We start from the raw sequence: 21,850 nt of genomic DNA on the forward strand, positions 1-21,850 counted from the left end.
ATGCAAAGTCTGAATTGAAAATTGTTCAATTTAGAATATTCACAAAATAATGAAGTTTTGATATAAAGATTAAAAAGATGAAGAATTCCTTATCATATTTTTTTCCGTGGGTTGAATATCTTGTGAGAATGGGGTGGACACCTGATTCTGAACATATTTGGATTCAAATTCTGAATAGAAGACAGCAAAAATTAATTCTATTATTGGTACACATAAGTGATTTTATTTTAAGTGGTGAACAACATGATGGCAATGAAGATACAAGTTCGGTTAATGAGGAAATGATAGATCAACGACCATTACAGGTTTGTAATATCATTTTTATTAAATTTTCAAGGGTTAAAATATTTATATACACCCATAAGTTGATAGTACTTCTGTTTCTATAAATTTATACTATATTATAGTTAATTAATGTGATTTGTAATATATTTATATAACTCCTAATACTAAGATAAATAGTATCAATGAAATAGACATAATAAATATTATTAATAATTTCAATCTTTACTTTGCATAGTTCTCTTCATTGTTATTTGTTATAAGTCACAGTTAGATTTTTATATCATATAACTTGTCTTATTATTATTGATCAAATTTATATTTCATCCTAGGTCATTTATCAAGAAACTTCTAAAACCTGGATCAACATACACGATCTTCTACAATTTGTTGAAATGACTGAAAACAAAGTTTCATTTATTTGGGCATCCGAAAAATCTGGCTTCAGACATTTGTATTACATTACAGCCAGCATTGGTGCACATGTCAATGGCACAACAATGGAAGTAGATGATAATAATATAACGCATTTACTCAATTTTGGACCAAGAATAATAAATGAAACACAATTGACATTTGGAGAATGGGAAGTTTTACAAAAGAATATGTATGTTGATGCTTCAAGGCATTTAATTTATTTTACTGGTTTTCGTGAAAGTCCTTTAGAGAAACATCTATATGTTGTTTGTTGGGATCATCCAGGATACATTCGTTTGCTTACAAATCCTAATCATTCTTATTCAGTTGATATGAACAAGAATTGTACACTTATGGTACAGACTTACAGTAATACAGGAACATTACCTAGTTGTGAAGTGCTAAGAATTGTACATACGGAAGCTGAAAAAGCTGTCGATGGTATCAATTTGATCTCATTAGGTTTACTATTGGAAGGATGTCCAATAAATGGCATGATAAATAGTCCTCAAATATATAGCCCAAAATTATCAACAGGTGAAACGCTATATGCAATGGTATTTAAACCTCAAAATTTTAAACCAGGTCAAAAATATCCAACTGTGTTGAATGTGTATGGTGGACCTGAAGTACAAACTGTGAATAATACATTTAAAGGTATACGACAGCTTAGAATGCATATGTTAGCTGCAAAAGGTTTCTGTGTTGTATCTATTGATTCCAGAGGATCCCAACATCGAGGAGTAGCATTTGAAAGTCATTTGCATCTTCGCATGGGAACTGTTGAATTAAAGGATCAAGTAGAAATTTTAAATAATCTTGCCCAAGAATTAGGCTTTATAGATACTTCTAGAGTTGCAATCCATGGCTGGTCATATGGTGGATATCTCAGTTTAATGGGCTTGATTCATTACCCACATGTATTTAATTTAGCGATTGCAGGTGCTCCAGTCACTTGTTGGGAACTTTATGATACTGGATACACAGAAAGATATATGGATTTACCAGATAATAATCGTGAGGGTTATCAGTATGGATCTGTATTATCATATCTAAACAAATTTCCTGATGAAGAGCATAGGTTATTAATAATTCATGGTATGATTGATGAGAATGTCCATTTTCTTCATACCAAACATTAGTAATGGGGCTTGTGCAAGCATGTAAACCGCATGAATTACAAGTCTATCCTAATGAAAGACATTCATTGAGAAATATTGATGCTAGCAAACATTATGAAACTAAATTACTTGCATTTTTACAAAATTACTTGTGAGCATTTCGATCTATTTATTTTATAAATAACATACATAAATCACTTTGTTTGCTCATTTTTGTGCATTACTTTATATCATTGACTTTTCACACATTTATAAAATATAAGAAGATATTTATAGGTTCTGAAGTATTTACATAGGCTTAATATATTATTTAAAGATTTTATTGGTATGTTTATAATAAACCATCAGATATTTTAATTTTGGCACATTTATTCTAATGCTTTTACGAAGGTTTAATTTTATTAACAAATATTTTGCAGAATTATGCTTCTATGAACTTAATTTCTTCTACAAAATATAAAAAAATTAAACATTTAACAATATTTTTTTTTATCAATATGGTTGAGGGGTTTTTAATCTTTTTCATATTATTTTAATCTCCGAGTGAAATAACATACTTTAAATGTTTCTTTAAACGTCCAAGTGTTACTTGAAAATGAACAAATTAACTACAAATAAATAAAACGAAATATATTCTAATGGCTAAAAAACCTAATTAAATTTAATAATAAAAAATAATAATATAGAATAACGTGAATTATCTGTACGAAGCTCCAAGCCGCCCGCTACACGTGGTCTGGGAATATCAGCTCGGTCGGTTGGCATGAAGTTGAACAGATCGGAACACACTAAATGGAAACTAACCGATCGACTTGTGAAACAATGCATATTATATAACTAATAACACTGAATGAACCGAAACTGTCGCACCATGGACGTAGAAAATAATAACTAAATATTTGATATTACTGTCGGCATGGGACTTTTATATCGGTCAGAACCGCCTGCTTTTAGTAATTTTGATAGTGTCAGACATCTAAAGTAGCGCAACGGTATAAAACGCCTTTTGTGTTGAGCATGAAAACCACTATACTTTCGTTTATATGCGACTAGAAAAAAAAATTGTACGATCTTTCGACGACCAAATCGTAATCTTTAAATCGTGAAAAAAAACTGAAAATTGAACACCATATTGCAGATTGTATTATTGGATAATAATCTTTTTGTCGATTACATCACAATGTTATATTGTCTATTCTTACTGTGGTAAAATCCTTACAGTAGATAAATACAATTGAATATTATAGAAAAATAAAAACAATAATTTTCAGTAAAAATGATATACTTTAATTAATAAATATAAATAAGCAAAATTATATTCACAATATGGTTCTAAAATACTATGCAAATTAATATGTGATAACTATCTAAATTTGTAAAATTTTATATTTTAAAAGACTGGGCATTATTTTTTTTAAATCCTGGTAAACTAACTTATTATAGCAATATATAGCATAAATCATAATATAATATAATTTTAGAAATATTTTCTTAACATATCAGAATAACTGAGTGATTTGTACACGGAATGGGCTTTTGTTGACTTTATGATAGTTACCTATTAATAAAATCACATTTTTAATTTGTTTGAATTTAAATGCTATATTATAGCAATGTTCACTATTATGTCGCTAATAATAACCTTCTACTCATTTTATATTAGAAATTGTTGTCGGTTCAAAGGTACAACAATTCATAGTCAAAGTACCAATCGATAGCCAGACTATTCTATGTATGTAATCCACAAAAAATGATATTAAAAAATTGGAAATATTCTAGTATTAAAAGTAATCTAATAATCCATATACAATATTATTACAATTACAATTATTAAAGTAGAGTTCTATATTACTCGTTTTATATTTATACTTGCTCGCTGGTCATCCATCCTTCCACTTTGTATTTTCATAATGAGCGAAAAAAAATCTTCGTCTGGAACAGTAGTACCGTCATTGTTATTATCTTTAGTTGACTTCGAATGTTGATTGCTTGATTGAGGATTGCAGTAGTCTATTTCAAATGCAGCTTCATCTTTGGAAATTGAACTTTGCCAATGAGATGTGTCTGGTAAATCTGATCGCTGCTCTTCCAACCTAGAAGCCTGAAATAACAAGAGCAAATACTTCAATAATTGATTCAAATTAAAGAAATGAACGTATATATTGTGCTAAGCTTCAAACAAGTTTTTTTTTTTTTAAATATTGATAGGTTTTGGAACCACGTATGTTCTAGGTATGTAATTTCAAATGCACTATACCTGTGATTTTATAATCATATCAAGCAATTTTTCATCTGGCTGTTGCTGAATTTTCTTTGTTGTTTGGGATCCTGGCAAATGTGGCAAATAAACCCTTTGTTCATCCATTCTGTTACCTTGAAGTCCTTCAATCATATCCAATAAGTCTATTCCTGGATCCTTATCTTCACTGCTGATAAAAAATAAATAAATGTGATAATATTATTTATGTGTTCAAGAAAATGTTGAAGAGTATTTATAAAGATTCTATAGCAAAGATGCAAGAATTGAAAACCATAGTAATATGGAATGATCTTATCTGATAAACTTTTAACCACTTTGGTACGACGCCTGATGTCCACGAAACGTCGCGTAATGATGACGCTCGGCTGCGTGGAGCCATCGGCGGCCGTCAAATAAACTTGCCACTCGTACCAAAGTGGTTAATAATATCATTTTAATAATCATTTATATCTTGAATTATTTAGTATACTAATTTTTATTTAAATACTGTTAGAATTTTGCCTCCAACATTACCTGTTAATTTTATTTGTAGCTATATTATTTGTTCTACAATTTTCTTTATTTTCTCCAACCTGAAAAGTTATTGATTGATTACAATACTTATTGTCAATAATTTTCTATCTACTCATTCAATAATTTTGAAATTACATAAAACATACATTAAGAGAACATCTCTGATCTTCCATTCTGCCAGATTGAAATCTTGAGAGTAAATCAAAAAAGGATTCCTCCTCGATTTCTTCTTCTTTCTTTTTATGAGACTTTCCCAACTTACTAGCAAAATTAAGGCTTCCCAAGGTCGATTTTTTTATGTCATTTCTTGTATTGCTTTGATTGTTTGGAATTGATTTACCATCAGGCGTCAACTGTAATATATTAATTTAGATTCACTTAAATTTAAACGTATTTAAAAGAATAATTAAAATATTATCCAAAAATTTATCCTATCATAAATATTGATATGAAACGTTGCAGAGCAAAATGCTTTCATGAAATGATAAGCTTTCAATAACACAAATTTGAACTCAGCAAACAAAATATTACACTTAGTTTTAAAACTAAATACAGGCTTATGGCGTTATGTGTAAACTTCCAATAAATTATACTTTTTAGAGTATATTATTGATAAGGACAATTGACATGTAATTTAATAAACCTTTATTAAGTCCAGCTGCTCCATTGACTGTCGTCTCACTCTTTGCACTCTATTGTTGGCAGATCTTTGCTGCTCTTGCTGTTCCTGACACTTTATATCCACATCAGCTTTTCGGTATGGAGCATTGACTGCTGTAGTCACTGTGTCACTGGAAGCTTGTCCATCAGTATCACTATTAGCATGTGTTATATCTGTTGTTTCAGAGTTTTGGTCAACTTCTGTTTCGGCATTGTTGCAAGCACCACTATTTATTCCAAGAACTCGATGCAATTCCTCAATGTTGCACAAAGCGGTAGCCTCACCAATCCGATCATTCAACTAAAAATTTATATAATTATTTATTCATAATCATATATGTATATAAAAAAATCATATTGAAAGTGAATAGATAAAAATGAATACAACAAACCTCCCGGCTTAAATCAAGATGTAAACCCGCATAATATAATGCTTTTTCTTCATGTCCCGCTCCCAAAGCACTATGAGCATTGCCTAATGACCAGGATGCTCTAGCTTCTCCCACCCTGTCTCCTAATTGACGAGCTATTGCTAGATGACGTTGATGATATCTAGATAAAATCAATATTACAATATTTAGTATACTTGTTTTGTATATATACTTTTTCAGTTATGGCAATTAAAAAATATTCAAATAATTAATAATTACCCTATAGCAATATCATAATCTCGAAGAAGAGTGTAAGTATTGCCAAGACTATAGCATGCTTGCGCTTCCACTGCTCTTTCATCTAACTCTTGAGCTAACAATAAAGTACGTCTACAACACATAGTGTAAGATTAAAATTCTAAATATGCAGTAAAATATATTATTTCAATTCTTCTTACTTGTAATGATCGGCTGCTGTTTCAAATTCCCCTAAAAATATATGAGAATTTCCTAAATTACTATGTGCTCTTCTCTCAGCCTGCCTATCTCCAAATTCTTTTGCTATTTCTAATCTTCTGGTATGATACTCAATAGCTCCATAAAAATCTCCAAGTAAGTATAAAGTATTTCCAAGGTTACCACAAGCCCTTCCTTGGGCTGCATGATCACAAAGTTCTTCCATGAGCTTCAAATTCTTTCTGGAATGATAAAATAGATCATAACATTTACAAAAGTAAAACAATTAAATATTCAATTAATTACTTACTGATAGTATTGAACAGCTTTTTCTAAGCAAGCCCTGACTTCAATGTTATCTTCATTGTTATCTTGATAATCATTCTCTGTTCCATTTCGACTTCTATGCCCAAGATGCTTCCCTTGAGCATGAAATACATTTCCTAAATTGTACAAAGCTCGTCCTTCACTAGCTCTATCTTTTAGTTCTCTTGCAATGCTTAAATGCCTTTCACAACACAATGCTGCTTCTTGGAATCTTCCCATAACTTTTAATGTATTTCCTAAATTTCCAGATGATTTTGCTTCACCAAGTTTATCATTCATTGTTCTAAAATGGTATTTGTTTATGAGTATGGTATTATTTTATAAGTTTTATTTGTATTATCAATAATGTACAAGATAATATTAAAGATTGTGGATTGGATATGGATTCTGGTTTTTCTAATATTCCTGAATGAGAATTTATCTGATAATATATTTAAAATGTACCATATCAAATATTTAAGGAATAGTTTTGTATTATACTGTATTTGCAGTTACAATAAAATAAAATAATTATATACCTTGCTAGTGTAAGATCTAATTTATGATATTGCATAGCTTGATTGTATTCTCCCAAATAAAAATAAGCATTGCCAAGCTGACTGTAAATTGCGCTCAATGTACGAAGATCATCAGTGCCGGCTTGAATTGCTGCTTGAAAAAATGCAATTCCTGCTCTGCAATCTCCTGACTTGCATAATCTCTCCCCTTCCAATGCTAGTTCCAGACACATTGTAGATCCTTCGAAATTCTAAATAAAAATATTTATGCCATGATATGCTAACATAAGCAATTTGTTGTACCAACTCAAGCCCCCTGTTAAATTTATATTTAAATACCATACCACAACCAATAGATTCTTTTTACTTATTACATGTGCATCCTGTTGCGCAAAGGCAAAAACACATCATATGAACAGGCAACATTTCATGGACATTATTAGTAAATATTAAGATAAATAGATATTCAATTAATAACTTCTTCATTATAAACATGTTGATAAATTATAGCATGTTTAAAATATTTCCTCATCCACATTTCCAACTAAATTTAACAAAATCAGGCATAACAATGATTCATAACATTCATGGTAGATTATTTATGTTCTTAATTAAAACAGTTATTTGTACGCCAAACATTATACAAAATGCAATATGTATGTAAATTATTGTTATTAATTATTCCCAGAGCTTGAAATATATATAATATATGTATGAATTGTGTTCATAATAGTTAATCACAAATGTTAATTTAGATAATATTTTATACCTGATACTCAGTTGTCAAATTTTCACCACTTGCACTTGAACTTGACATTTTTTCACATATATGTAAATATAACTACAAAATATATACTTGCATAAATGTTAAAAATCATAAAAAATTAATTTGAAGATAAAACAATACAACAATTATTAACTAGAACGGTTGAAAAGTTGACATATAAAATATATAGCAAATTCCTACCAACATAGGATAACATACACTTCTAAGCACGCAAGTCAATAAAACTGACATTTGGCACGCCTTGGGCGTCCACAGTGGTAAAATGATGAATGAATGAATGATGAATCTGTTGCGCTATCACATGCTTTTTTAGATAGTTACTTTCATAGATAAACCCATTGTAGTATTGTTTACAAACATTGTAGTAATTTTACACCCATTGTAGTATTTTTACAAACATTGTAGTAATTTTACACCCATTGTAGTATTTTTACAAACATTGTAGTAATTTTACACCCATTGTAGTATTGTTTACAAACATTGTAGTAAACTTACACCCATTGTAGTATTTTTACAAACATGTAGTAATCTTACACCCATTGTAGTATTTTACAAACATTGTAGTAATTTTACACCCATTGTAGTATTTTTACAAACATTGTAGTAATTTTACACCCATTGTAGTATTTTTACAAACATTGTAGTAATTTTACACCCATTGTAGTATTGTTTACAAACATTGTAGTAAACTTACACCCATTGTAGTATTTTTACAAACATGTAGTAATCTTACACCCATTGTAGTATTGTTTACAAACATTGTAGTAATTTTACACCCATTGTAGTATTTTTACAAACATTGTAGTAATTTTACACCCATTGTAGTATTTTTACAAACATTGTAGTAATTTTACACCCATTGTAGTATTGTTTACAAACATTGTAGTAAACTTACACCCATTGTAGTATTTTTACAAACATGTAGTAATCTTACACCCATTGTAGTATTGTTTACAAACATTGTAGTAATTTTACACCCATTGTAGTATTTTTACAAACATTGTAGTAATTTTACACCCATTGTAGTATTTTTACAAACATTGTAGTAATTTTACACCCATTGTAGTATTGTTTACAAACATTGTAGTAAACTTACACCCATTGTAGTATTTTTACAAACATGTAGTAATCTTACACCCATTGTAGTATTGTTTACAAACATTGTAGTAATTTTACACCCATTGTAGTATTTTTACAAACATTGTAGTAATTTTACACCCATTGTAGTATTTTTACAAACATTGTAGTAATTTTACACCCATTGTAGTATTGTTTACAAACATTGTAGTAAACTTACACCCATTGTAGTATTTTTACAAACATGTAGTAATCTTACACCCATTGTAGTATTGTTTACAAACATTGTAGTAATTTTACACCCATTGTAGTATTGTTTACAAACATTGTAGTAATTTTACACCCACTGTAGTATTTTTACAAACATTGTAGTAATTTTACACCCATTGTAGTATTGTTTACAAACATTGTAGTAATTTTACACCCATTGTAGTATTTTTACAAACATTGTAGTAATTTTACACCCATTGTAGTATTGTTTACAAACATTGTAGTAATTTTACACCCATTGTAGTATTTTTACAAACATTGTAGTATTTTTACACCCATTGTAGTATTTCTACAAACATTGTAGTATTTTTACACCCATTGTAGTATTGTTTACAAACATTGTAGTAATTTTACACGCATTGTAGTATTTTTACAAACATTGTAGTATTTTTACACCCATTATAGTATTTTTACAAACATTGTAGTATTTTTACACCCATTGTAGTATTGTTTACAAACAATTACTACGTTACTTTTATTTATTTAACTCATTTAGTTTTAGTAAAAAATCAAATACCTCCAAAATGTGCAAATGAAAAAACAAATAAAAAAATCGTCTACTTCTTTACAAAACATCCTGAACCGATTTTGATAAGGTAAAAACTGTGCGAAAAATATCAGTTGGAAATAGTCAATTCAATTCGCTCTGGGATCAGATCGCTTGGAGCGCTTCTTCTTAACTAATTGTTTAACTTTTTTTAAATTTTTGATTAATAGGCGCCGGATATGTAAGGTTATTTGTTTGCCATTAAATTATGCGCATATAATGAGTGAAGAAAGCACATAAATAAGAAAGTAAATTTTGTTATAATTTCAAAAGAAAATTCAAGAAAAAATAACTTGCTTTAGAAGAACTTAAGTTAACTTAAGTTGCTGAAATCCTATATGATATTTTATATACTATGTTTGTAAGATTTTATTGATCTCAGAATAAAATAAACCAATTTCTTCATGCAGTCCTTAAATTTTGCTTTAGTATCTGGTGGCGCCATAATATCGTTGGATGGATTTCTAACGGGAAATTTAAACGGAATGTTTAGATGACTGTCCGGTAGTCGATCGTAGTCGATATCTATGGTCTCGAGCATTCTGTCTGTTGCCTAGTAGTTTGACCATAGATAAATAATTACAAATCTTTTGATATTTTATCGCGAATTCATAATACAAATAAATATATTTATCGGCAGTTTTTATGGTATTAGTACTGCTAGGACTGCCAGTCTTTTATTATTTGTGAAAAACTTTCAATTATATTTTCGTAAAGTGACGCTTGACTGTTGACGTTGCAATTATCATTCTAATCGTATCGTGTTGGATGCATTGGAAACCTTTTACTGACTTGACTCATCAGTCGTAGACGCCTTGCCGAATTGTTTTTTTTTTTGCTCCAGTCATCGATAGCAAATATCGGGGTGCACAGTTATTTCTATACATATTTGTCAAATGTTAAGAATATTGAGTAGCATTTAGTGATGTCATTATAGATCACATATGAATTTAAGATTAAAAATATAACTCTATTACATCGAAGAATTCTATGTACAGCAGTGGAAATATTTAATAGTTGTATTTATATGCATCCGGATAAATTGAGATTGTTTCTGTGAGCTTCTTGTAATGTCAGTTGCCGAAATGAGTGATGAAGCTCATCCGCGAACTTTATACGTTGGTAATTTGGACACAAGTGTTTCAGAAGATTTGTTGTGTGCTCTTTTCAATCAAATCGGCGCTGTGAAAGGGTGTAAAATTATAAGAGAACCCGGCAACGATCCATATGCCTTTGTTGAGTTCACAAGTCATCAATCAGCAGCAACTGCTCTTGCTGCAATGAACAAAAGATCTTTTCTGGATAAGGAAATGAAAGTAAATTGGGCAACCAGTCCTGGAAATCAGCCCAAAGCAGATACAAGCAGTCATCATCACATATTCGTTGGTGATCTAAGCCCTGAAATTGAAACACAAACATTACGTGAAGCTTTTGCCCCCTTTGGAGAAATTTCAAATTGTAGAATAGTAAGAGATCCACAAACATTAAAATCCAAAGGTTATGCATTTGTATCATTTATAAAGAAGGCAGAAGCAGAAAATGCAATTGCCGCTATGAATGGACAATGGTTGGGATCACGTTCCATTAGAACTAATTGGTCTACTCGAAAACCTCCACCTCCAAGACAAGACACCAGGCCAAGTCGCATAGGAAAAGCTCCAACATTTGATGAAGTATATAGTCAATCAAGTCCAACAAACTGCACGGTATATTGTGGTGGATTCAGTAATAATGCTATTTCAGAAGAATTAATGCAAAAAACATTTAGCCAATTTGGTCAAATACAGGTATATTTTAAAAATTATTTGAATATGAAAAAAAAAATTTTGAAATACGTCATAAAATGGTTTGGTTTTTTAGGACATTCGAGTATTTAAAGATAAAGGGTATGCATTTGTTCGCTTCACAACAAAAGAAGCTGCAACTCATGCTATAGAAGCTACACACAATTCTGATATTCAAGGTCATACAGTAAAATGTTTTTGGGGCAAAGAGACTCCAATCGGAGATGTACAAAGCCAAGTAATGGGTGGACCAAATTCTAGTGCTGGATCTATTGCTCCTCAAGGCGCTCAGTATCCGTACACTTACCAACAACAGATGGGATATTGGTATCAACCGGTCAGTTAATAAAACAATATCTATATTTTAATTTCGTGCGTGATGAAATTATTAAATCAGATCACTTTTTTTACTTTATATTAGTATAAATATTATTATAATATTTATACTTCCAATATTTTAGAAAATTATTAAAATACTGTGAAGCTAACCATATAAATTTCAAGAGACTATTTTACTATGCGGGAGGTAAAAACTTGTTTAAACTATAGGTTATGTGTGACTCTTTTGAAACTATTCATAATTTATGAGAAATAATGGAATATGCTTCAAAAAATATATCTTGACTAATTTTATCACTAGTACATATATCTATATATTAACATCGAATAATTAAAAATGAATGGATAAGAGGCTTATATGTCTTGTATGTTTTGATATCTGCATACATACAAATTTTGCAGATACGGGTGTAATTTTCCTCAGGATTCTATTCATCCTTTGACGTGTTAGCTGAAAATGATATTGGTGAGAAATTTTCATTTCACAAAATTTAGTTTTTTTTAATCTTCCAGCAAATGCTTGTTTTGAGATGTGATTTGTAGATTGCTGATTATTTATCTTAAGAGCAATCTGTTTAGGTTGGATAAGTATTTGTACATTTTACTACAGTGCTCGTTGCAACGTTGGACATATCTGGAATTTGTGCTTAATTATATTGACTAGTTGAGTTACAGTAGTTACTTAATTTTATATATGATAATACTCTTCTGTCTTCATTATTATTATTATAATTATTATATATAGAAATGTATTTTTATGTTTTTCTATAACATCCAATCATTTTCAGGGATATCCTGCTCCACAAATGGCCCCTCAGTACATGCCACCTAATTATTATCAACAATATGCTTACACAACGCCGCCACAGTCTGCAGCAGGTTTGTTGCTATATTATTAGCTTATATTGGTCCAAATTTTATTAAGTAATGTTTGTATAGCTATATCAATTTGCTATTTTTATTAGTTTGGGGTAAAAACTCATCCATGTTCAACCTTTATTATAGTAATTTTCAGATAGCATGTCAGTAATTTTATATTCTTTATAGTTGTTATATTTAAGACTTTATAGTATAATGCAAGGACTACATAGTATAACACAAAAATAGCTTGAACTAATGTAGTAATATATTGCAGAAAAGTCCCTACACAAATTTTATAGATGTTTATTATTTCATGAAATGTTAACACTCTCCTTACAGGAAATATTTATTTAAAAAAAATTCTTGTATTAATATTTAGGTAAATTTAAGTGAAACTTTATTAGGTTATTTCATTTTGAATTTTTTTATTATACCTCATTGATGCGGCAAAAAACAATGTTAAATTATGTACTGGAACATTCTACATGAAGAATGCTATTCAGGAATGATTACAATAACAGAATAATTTAAATTTTTATTAATCATCTAATGTGCAACTACTCATGCATTTTAGATTTTTTTTTTTATACTTCAATAATATTTGTTTCAGGCTTCCGAATGGCGATACAACCTGGATGGGGAATACAAGCAGCTCCTGGAGCTCCTCAAGGACAGCCGCCAATGATGTACACAATGCCACAGTTTCAAACTCAATGAGTTTTTAGTGAAAAAAATAATGCATATGTTTTCAAAATATGTGCAATTATTGCATGACTAAAATTAAGACAAGAACAACCTTCAGATACGGTTTTAACAAAATAAACCATGAGCCTGTGAATATAATGGGACATTTGGGAATTAGTAAATTTACTTAACGATACCTTTTTTCACTGGTACTTCTCTTAAGAAAATTGAATTGTAAAATTATAGTTTTTTTTTTTTTTTTTTTTAGTGGTTTTTTAAAACATTTTTATTCTCTTAGAGTTCATAAAATTTCTCAAAAGGCAAAAATTTCAAAAAAAAACATCTAGAAATTTTGAAAATATTTATTCTATTAATGATTTTTGAATTTACAAAGAATTGAGAAAAATGATTTGCCTGTTAATAAATATATTTTAATTTTTATTTGACCTTACATTAACAAGAACATCTGTAAACAAAAAATTGTAGCTTTGTATTAGGATAGCAGAAAAGAATGAATGTGTATGTGGTTTTTGAGCTACCAAATAAACAATGAAATACAATATTACAACATATATGAATGATATTTGTATATATTCACATGAAATATAACTTATTCTATTAATTTCTTAGCTTTAAAGTATCTCCTTAAATACAGGACTTGCCAAGTTGCCAACCCTAATAAACAGCACATGCTGAAAATGCTGAAGAATAAAACTCTAGAATTTGTTGATTCTGAAATGAAAAAAAAAAAAATATCTTGGCTTGTATATATATTATATATATATATATATATATATATATATGATGTGGACTTCTAACCATTAGTATCTCTCATTTCTTCTTCCCGTTTACGCATATGTGAAAAATCTTGCACAATTGCATCAGATAGATCTTCCAAACGTTTTAATTCGACCTCTAAAGGCTTCAATTTAGCAGCTTCACCTAACTGAATAGCAAATAAAATAAATTATATTTCATGATATAACATATATGAGGTAGCACTTACACCTTCATAGCTTTTAGCTTCAATTCCTCTTTTTATATTTAGAAGTACTTCTTGCTCCACACCCCGATGATCTACAATGCAATGGATGGTTATATGATTGGTACATGATTGCCACTATATTTTTATCCATTTAACTTACTTGGTGGCACTCGTGAAATAAAGCATATTTCAAACATATCATATATCTCTGTCACAAATGAAAATTTTCCCTTTGAAATGTCATCTTTCTGAGACAAAATGTGCCCCTTTGATTCTCTAACCTAAAAGAACTATATTTTGAAAACGTTTCACAACTCAAACTGACGCAATCATAAAATCACAAACCACATAGTCCACTTGCTGTGCAGGCGCTTCTGAAACTTCATAATCACCAGTAACTAATACATTAGATTGTAGTTCTTCACGCAAACATTTTTGTGTATTCGGTTTCAGTTTCCACATAATACCGTTTACATGCGAAACCACACATAGTACTAAACTCATAAACTTAAAGAGATGCATATTTGTTACTATACCACAAAATAAATTATTTCAAAATTTATATACAAATAGCCAATTTCTATGTGTTAAGTTTTATTGTCATCAACAGATCCCAGTCTGCTGTTTTGCATTGATGAGGTGGCCCCACATAGCAATTCAGTTTTACAGTATCAGTATCTTTAAACAAACGCGTTCACAAAGAATTTGACGTTTTTGGTACCATAGATAAACCTCAATCTGTGATAGCACTTGATGTTAATAGGAGTGTCCAATCCCGAATTAAAGTGACAGCCAAATGTATACAACTTCATATAAATTTGAATGACAGATAAACAGAGAATTTTATACGAATCGCCAAATGTGGCGTACAACGAGAACAGGAAGACCAGGAAAGATATTTTATTTGTTTGTTGAATGTTGATACATTAATACATTAGCTTGTGCATTAGTATGATAGTACCGTACCTAGACAATGTTAGAATATAATATATGGTACCGTATAAATGCTCAAATGACATATTAAAGATATAAAAAATGCTGAAAATACAAAATCTGTTTGAATCAATTGAATATTTTATACAACGTTAATATGACTATTGCAATAAATCCCGTTTATGAAAATATTTTCCGCACTTTATGAACGTGTGCTAGAAGAGCTTAATGATGAATCAACCTGGCGGTATTAATTCAAATACTCGATCTCCATTTGAATACTTATTCAATATGTTTCCATTTGGTGGAATTCCGAAAGGACATGAAAAACCACTTAAGCATGCATTTTACAATGCGGCAGCTTTATTTCTGCTTTTTGTTTTGAGTGTGGCAGCTTACGGTTTGTTTCTAATATTACAACCGTTCTTTAAGCCATTGTTGTGGGCTCTACTTGTTGGTTCAGTATTATATCCTTTGAAAAGGGAATTATCTGAACAGATTAAAATTTGGTTATCCACATTAGATGAATCAAATACATCCATTATAATGGGCGTTATAAAATTACCAGCTAATGTGATTGATCGCCTGTCAGAATTACTTGGAAGATGGCTTTTTCAACATGCAAAAATTATAATATCATTGATGACTATTCTGCTCACTATGCAATTTTTGCATTGCTATATTCCAAGCAGTTTCACGTGCATTATATGGAAAATAATGCTACTGAGCAATGTTATATTTACATGGATAATTAGCTTATTTGAAACCAAAATTGTATGTTTATACTTAAACTGTATAGAAAATAACATGAAACATATAACAATTTGTGTGTTTTAGGTTTTATCAAGCACATGTTGTTACGTAGTTATGTTATTTTGTTTTTGGAGCCCTGATCGTGCCACACTTTTTAAACATACTTCAATTATAATGTGGTTTATAATATCTTGTTACACAAGCAATATTCTAGGAGTATTTCAAGTTCCACTCTTTTTCATAATTCAAATTTCAGTAATAAGTGGATGGATTCTGAAAAAACATAATCAAAATTCGAATTACCAGTATTCAAATGAATCTCAAGGTATAATTTTAAAAATTGTGAGTTTTGTTGCTAAATAAAATTAACTTTCATATAATTCTGACCTTTCTGTATAGCTTGAAAAAAATCTAACTTTCATTTTTAAGTAAATATTTTATCTATGTATTTACTCTCAAATATATTATAATTAAATTAGATATATGTTATATTGATAAAGGTTTCTTTTCTGTCCAATAAATAAAAAACAATAAGTTTTTTTGTAGATTCCGATGTTTCGGAACTAAATATCTACAAAAAATCTTATTGTTATTTATCAATTTATTAAAAAATCCAGTAAATATCAATTAAATATAATATATATTATTCAACAAAAATTATACCGATTTTTATATTCCTGTAGATACTGCAGACAATCAAAAAAAGATATTATTAAGTGTTAATGATGCTCAGAAAGAAATAAACACAGAAGGTGATGCTCCACCAAAAGCACAAATAATTGAGCAAGAAAAAAATGTACAAGTTTCATCCAAATTCAAAAGATTATCAATAGTCAAAAATCCTTTATGCTTCCAACAGTGTAATAATGTGAATAATGATTACGTTCTTGATAGTGATATATATTTTAACTTTTTATTTTATTCTTGTGGTTTCCTACTGCTGTGGAAGCAATTATGGTTATTACCATTATTAACAATTCCTGTGATAGTGTTTTTATCTAAGAGACTTTGGTATTTTTTTGGTATGCACAGTAAAGTTTGTTCATACATTCAGCATCTGTTAAATCGTTTCGAAGAAAGAAAACATTCTTTGATTTCTGTACCAGTTGAGGGAGCTATTGTTTTGATTCAATATATTCATCGAGTGTTATTAAACACAGCTAAAGAGTCTGTAGACAGTGTTTCAAGTGGTGCAGTAATTCTTGTATTACTAATATCTCTTTCAATAGCAATGTTATTTATATCAATTCAGGTATTATAATTTTTATATATATTTTTAGCGTACTTTTCCTATACAATAATTTATTGCAGATCTATGCAGAAGTTATTCAAATGGTGCAAATGGGTAGTTCATTTGTGAATAAGACAATAATTCATAATCCTGAGTTATTGGGCCTTTTACCTCCTGAAGTGGAAGAATCATTTGACAACCTACTTGAAAATGCTTATCAGTATGGACGGGATGGGATTTCTAAGTTGGTACGGATTTTTTAATATACCATACACATATAACATTTTAGGATGCTTGTTTAGAATTTGATGTTTGAATTATCAAACAACTTTTTTTTCAACAATTGCATGGTTAATAATTACCAAAAACTAATATCTTTAAAACAGTTTTGGAAATTTTGAAGTTCGTTTATAATTTTTTGACAAATGTGAACATTTACCACAATGTTACGGTAACATTTATATAATTGTTTCAAATTAGGTGAAATGTTTCTTACAAGATGTTGATAGTACTCAGGCACAACATTTAGAATCACAATTACTAACATTATGGGATCGCGCTTACCAAAGCTGGATCGATAACCCAAACACTGTCAGTCATGGACCTCATGTTTCACAAGATGCTGTCAGGCAATCATTTGATACTTTCATGGAAGATCTATATAAAAGCTCGGGTACGTAATATTTTTGAGCTTTTATATTATCTAATTATCAGTTAATTTTTTGAAGACTTTTTAATGTAGGCTATTAATATATTAATATATACTTTAATATGTTAATTATAATTTTATAGTTTAAACATCCTGGACTAACGTGAATATTATCTTTCATTCAAATTTTTTTCAGAGTTATTGAACATAGTAGGCATAATGAATTGGATGAAACAAAACATTGGGACGCTAACTGGTGTTCTTGAATCTACTTGGTCATTATTGAGAGGAAATTTGGAACTGTTATTGGGCATTATAACAGCTGCTGTTCATTTATTGCTTGGTAGCAGTTCTGCTGTTATTACTTGGCTGTTAAATTCTGTAAGTTTAAATTTATACAAACTATATATATATATATATATATATATATATATATATATATATATATATATATATATATATATATAGTAGAAGCTCCTTATTCACGGACAACAAATTTGCTGCCCAATTTCTAAATTCGGAGCTAAAAATAAATTATTCACAATCAATAAAGTAATCACTGGAGCACCTAAATTAACAAATTCAATGAACTCGAATATATTACTTTTTTTCACAAATAATTCTTCTTTCATTATTCAATCTGTCAATATTATAGATGGTGTTTCTGACTACTCTGTTTTACTTATTGGCCAGTAGTGGTAAACAGTATCGACCAGTCGAAGTTCTTTCTAAGTTGGCTGGTGGCGCAAAGACAGTAAAACGAGTTTCCATAGCATTAGAAGAAACTGTAGCTGGAGTGTTTTTGGCCACTTTAAAAATGTCTCTTTTTTATGGTCTTTGGACGTGGCTCATTCATAATATATTTGGAACAAGCGTAATATATTTACCAGCTGTAAGTTTATATTCAATAATATGTTCTTATATTTACATTTAGATTATCTAATAGAAAATAATATGTACAACAAAAATTACAGCTTGAATATAACAGTGTCAAATTTTGATCATTTCCTTATAGTCTAAAAAGGACAAGTGAATTGCTGAAAATATTAGTTTTAAATTCTATAAAATAAACAATAACGATTAGTAACCATAGTGCTTTTAAATTTGAGTTTTAGCCAACTCATAATATTATTTTCAGAATTAGACCTGCTAAAATAACAGTAACTTAATATAAATATAGGTGATTGCATCAGCTTTAGCTGCTGTTCCATTCTTGGGTACTTATTGGGTATGCAGTGTCGGTGTACTGGAGCTGTTATGTTTGCAGGATAGATTTTGGTCAGCTGTAGGTCTTGCAGTATTTCAAGTTGCTCCTACTACATTAGTAGATGGAACTATTTACAATGAAATCAAAGGGTGGGTACAATATTCAGTTAAGAGGATATTATTGTTTATATGAATTGCTTTTTTGAGATATATAGTAAAAGGACATATAAAGGGGACATATATATATATATATATATATATATATATATATATATATATATTAATTAGTTGTGTTGATTTGGGCAGTTACAAATACTTTAATACAGTTGAACTGTTTAATAATTTAATCCAGCTGAACAATATTATTTCAGGGGTGGGCACCCTTACTTGACAGGACTGTCAATAGCAGGAGGATTGTGGTGCTTGGGTCCGGAGGGCACATTGCTTGGCCCTTTACTGTTATGCTTGCTTGTAGTAGTGACTGATTTATTTACGGCGGCAATACGAGATTCGCCCATCGCAGAGCCTCATAGTGAAAAAAATCCAGGCTTGTGAATAATGAGCAATGATGAATATATATATATATATACTAGCTGACCCGACAGACGTTGTTCTGTACCTACGTCTACAATTTTTCAATATTTTATACTAATATTTACTGCTTAGTTAAAAATAATAATTACTGTTTTTTGAATTACTATTTACACCAATATATAAGTGATGTTGAATGTAGAACTGTTTCAAATAAAATGATTGTTCTCAATTCCCACAGTTAACACTTTAATTATTTATTTAACAAATATTAAAAATGTTCAATAAAATTGTATATTAAAAATTATACACTGCGATTTATAGAACAAATTTATTTCCAATAGCTCAATTTATTTTATTGCATTTAAGGGTTATATAGTATTTTTAGCCATACCTGTAGATGTGGATGTATAAATGAATGATTTTTTGTTTATTCACGACTAAAACATTGATTTTCCAAATTTATCACACTAAAAATGATCGTCTGCTTTTTTGATTTATGGTCATAGCATAAGATACTCATGTTGAAAATTGAAATCTTTTAAAAAGTACAACAAATTCAGAAAGAATTAATATATAGCATTCGCGGCAAAGGTGCAATATCACCTTTTATTTTTCTCACCCAAAATAATTGCTTCAATAATGTTGCCTATAATTTTTATAATTTTGTACCATATTTTAACTGGCTAATTTTAATATCTAAATTGCATTTTTTCTCTAATAAATCAATATACATTATTGCTTAAGTTTATATTTGAAGTGAATTAATTTGTCAAATCCTGTTCACATGTGCTCTATTCAACTTACGATCAACAAAATTATTGCTCTGTAAATTTTTTTTACTGTGCTCCAATTTACTTGATATTTTGGAAATAGGCTAATCTTTATCTTAATTTCAATGTTTTTAACAATTTGCACTCCGTCACCATCCACAGCATTAATTGGATTATTACTCTTTTAATTCTGATTTTATCAGAACTTGTAATACACTATTTTAAAGGTGATTAAATGAGCTACAACTTTCTCTATCATTAATTTTACCGTAACTTCTCTTATTGTAAAACGGCGAAGGGTTAAAGGGCTCGAAAGATCTCTGGTTGGACAGCTCCTTAATTAATCATACATCTATCAATATTTGTGTAACGAAAAAATAATAAACAATAATAATTAGTCAGAAAAATACCTCGAATTTTCTTATATATATACTTTTATACGTATTCTTTCAGAGGTATTATGATGAGAAATTGGTTGTTTTTTTTAAAATGTTTTTTTTTTCATGAAATCATGAGTTTTTTAAGAATCATTTGTACTAAAGTTGTGGTATTTTCTAGAATCCATCAAGATCTCTTAAACCAAGTTAATTCTAGATTGAATACGATTATTTTTAATTTTGGTGGATATGGCACTCAAAGTATTTGATTTAAATGAAAAAAAAAAACATTGCATGCGTCCTTTATCTGCATGATAGCTCACTCATTTTACACGCAGAAGTACTCATTTTAAAGCTTATTTTGAGTACATAAAAACCCATTTTCATATCTAGCCTAATAATGTTCCTAAAACACTATAAAATAACGTTTTATTAAGATTTTAATTGATATAATTCTGTTCATTACATGATTTTCGTTAAAATGTATATTTTTGAAGGTGTTAGCAACAAATGATGAAAAACGCAAAAAAGAAACAAATATTCAGTAGCCAGTAACTTGAAAAGTATTTCCTTTTTTGAAAAACATTATTAAATATTTTTCTCGTATAATTAGTTCTTTTATCGATACCCAACGTTATTTTGAAAAAAGTAAAATTACACCACTGAAAAGAAATGTCATCCACCCGAGAAGTGGTAAAGGAGTCTAAATTGTTTTCACTTTTGAACTTGAGAGTAAGATGAGCCTATTTCCAAAATTCCAAACGAAATGGAAAACAGTAAAAAAAAGTTCAGACCGAAAGCGCTCCATTGAGTAAATATTCCGTACCCAATGACAAACATATGAATTTTTGACACAATGAAACTTCTAAATAATTTTTTTTGTATTGCGACTTAGTATAGTAAGGCAAAACGACTGCAAATTGAATATGTTTGAGCGCAATCACTTATGGCTCGCTTCTTTGCGCGAATTCGTACGGCGAATCTGTTCGCAAAGTGCGCAAACAAAATTATTGCAAGCAAAAGCAAACCACGCGCACGTCAGACGCATGCGCAGACTGCATCACTTGTCAAATGCATGTTATATTATTTGCATCTTATATTAATTTGATTTTTGGCACATCTCAGCTGCTTTTCGGCATTAATAATGTAGACATTACAT

General features: G+C 29.5%; 4 protein-coding genes across 6 annotated transcripts in view; 2 read left to right on the top strand and 2 right to left on the bottom strand.

Moving 5' to 3' along the window:
- LOC113384875 (vascular endothelial growth factor receptor kdr-like) overlaps positions 1-21,850 on the top strand; it is a gene marked incomplete in the record, with an annotated part of 110,647 nt that overhangs the window by 2,118 nt on the left and 86,679 nt on the right.
- Positions 3,263-7,813, bottom strand: LOC113384877 (G-protein-signaling modulator 2-like). 2 transcript variants are annotated; one of them, XM_026622645.1, is made up of 11 exons: positions 7,674-7,813; positions 6,926-7,155; positions 6,391-6,690; positions 6,083-6,322; positions 5,904-6,014; positions 5,646-5,805; positions 5,237-5,554; positions 4,740-4,946; positions 4,594-4,652; positions 4,078-4,249; positions 3,263-3,921 (listed from the first exon to the last, which is right to left on the bottom strand). In XM_026622645.1, the coding sequence occupies exons 1-11, from the start codon at positions 7,719-7,721 to the stop codon at positions 3,664-3,666; spliced, it is 2,103 nt and encodes a 700-aa protein (XP_026478430.1). In that variant the 5' UTR covers positions 7,722-7,813; the 3' UTR covers positions 3,263-3,663. The 2 variants fall into 2 exon arrangements, with proteins under 2 accessions (XP_026478430.1, XP_026478431.1); XM_026622646.1 differs by having other exon boundaries at positions 4,078-4,246; positions 7,674-7,811.
- LOC113384878 (nucleolysin TIAR-like) lies at positions 10,160-13,492 on the top strand. 2 transcript variants are annotated; one of them, XR_003367952.1, is made up of 4 exons: positions 10,160-11,372; positions 11,446-11,706; positions 12,111-12,174; positions 12,497-12,582. XR_003367952.1 is itself a non-coding variant. In XM_026622647.1 (4 exons), exons 1-4 carry the CDS (start codon positions 10,656-10,658, stop codon positions 13,284-13,286), a joined length of 1,176 nt encoding a protein of 391 aa, XP_026478432.1. In that variant the 5' UTR covers positions 10,165-10,655; the 3' UTR covers positions 13,287-13,492. The 2 variants fall into 2 exon arrangements, 1 of the variants encoding a protein (XP_026478432.1); XM_026622647.1 differs by lacking the exon at positions 12,111-12,174 and adding an exon at positions 13,180-13,492 and having other exon boundaries at positions 10,165-11,372; positions 12,497-12,587.
- Positions 13,666-14,898, bottom strand: LOC113384879 (transmembrane emp24 domain-containing protein bai-like). Its single transcript, XM_026622649.1, has 5 exons — positions 14,584-14,898; positions 14,399-14,519; positions 14,260-14,330; positions 14,073-14,199; positions 13,666-13,985 (listed from the first exon to the last, which is right to left on the bottom strand). The coding sequence occupies exons 1-5, from the start codon at positions 14,758-14,760 to the stop codon at positions 13,864-13,866; spliced, it is 618 nt and encodes a 205-aa protein (XP_026478434.1). The 5' UTR covers positions 14,761-14,898; the 3' UTR covers positions 13,666-13,863.

The sequence above is a fragment of the Ctenocephalides felis genome, unplaced genomic scaffold (genome assembly GCF_003426905.1).
Source record: "Ctenocephalides felis isolate EL2017-DRISC unplaced genomic scaffold, ASM342690v1 CF-g0.4_SCAFFOLD_03571, whole genome shotgun sequence".
Taxonomy (NCBI): Eukaryota; Metazoa; Arthropoda; class Insecta; order Siphonaptera; family Pulicidae; genus Ctenocephalides; species Ctenocephalides felis.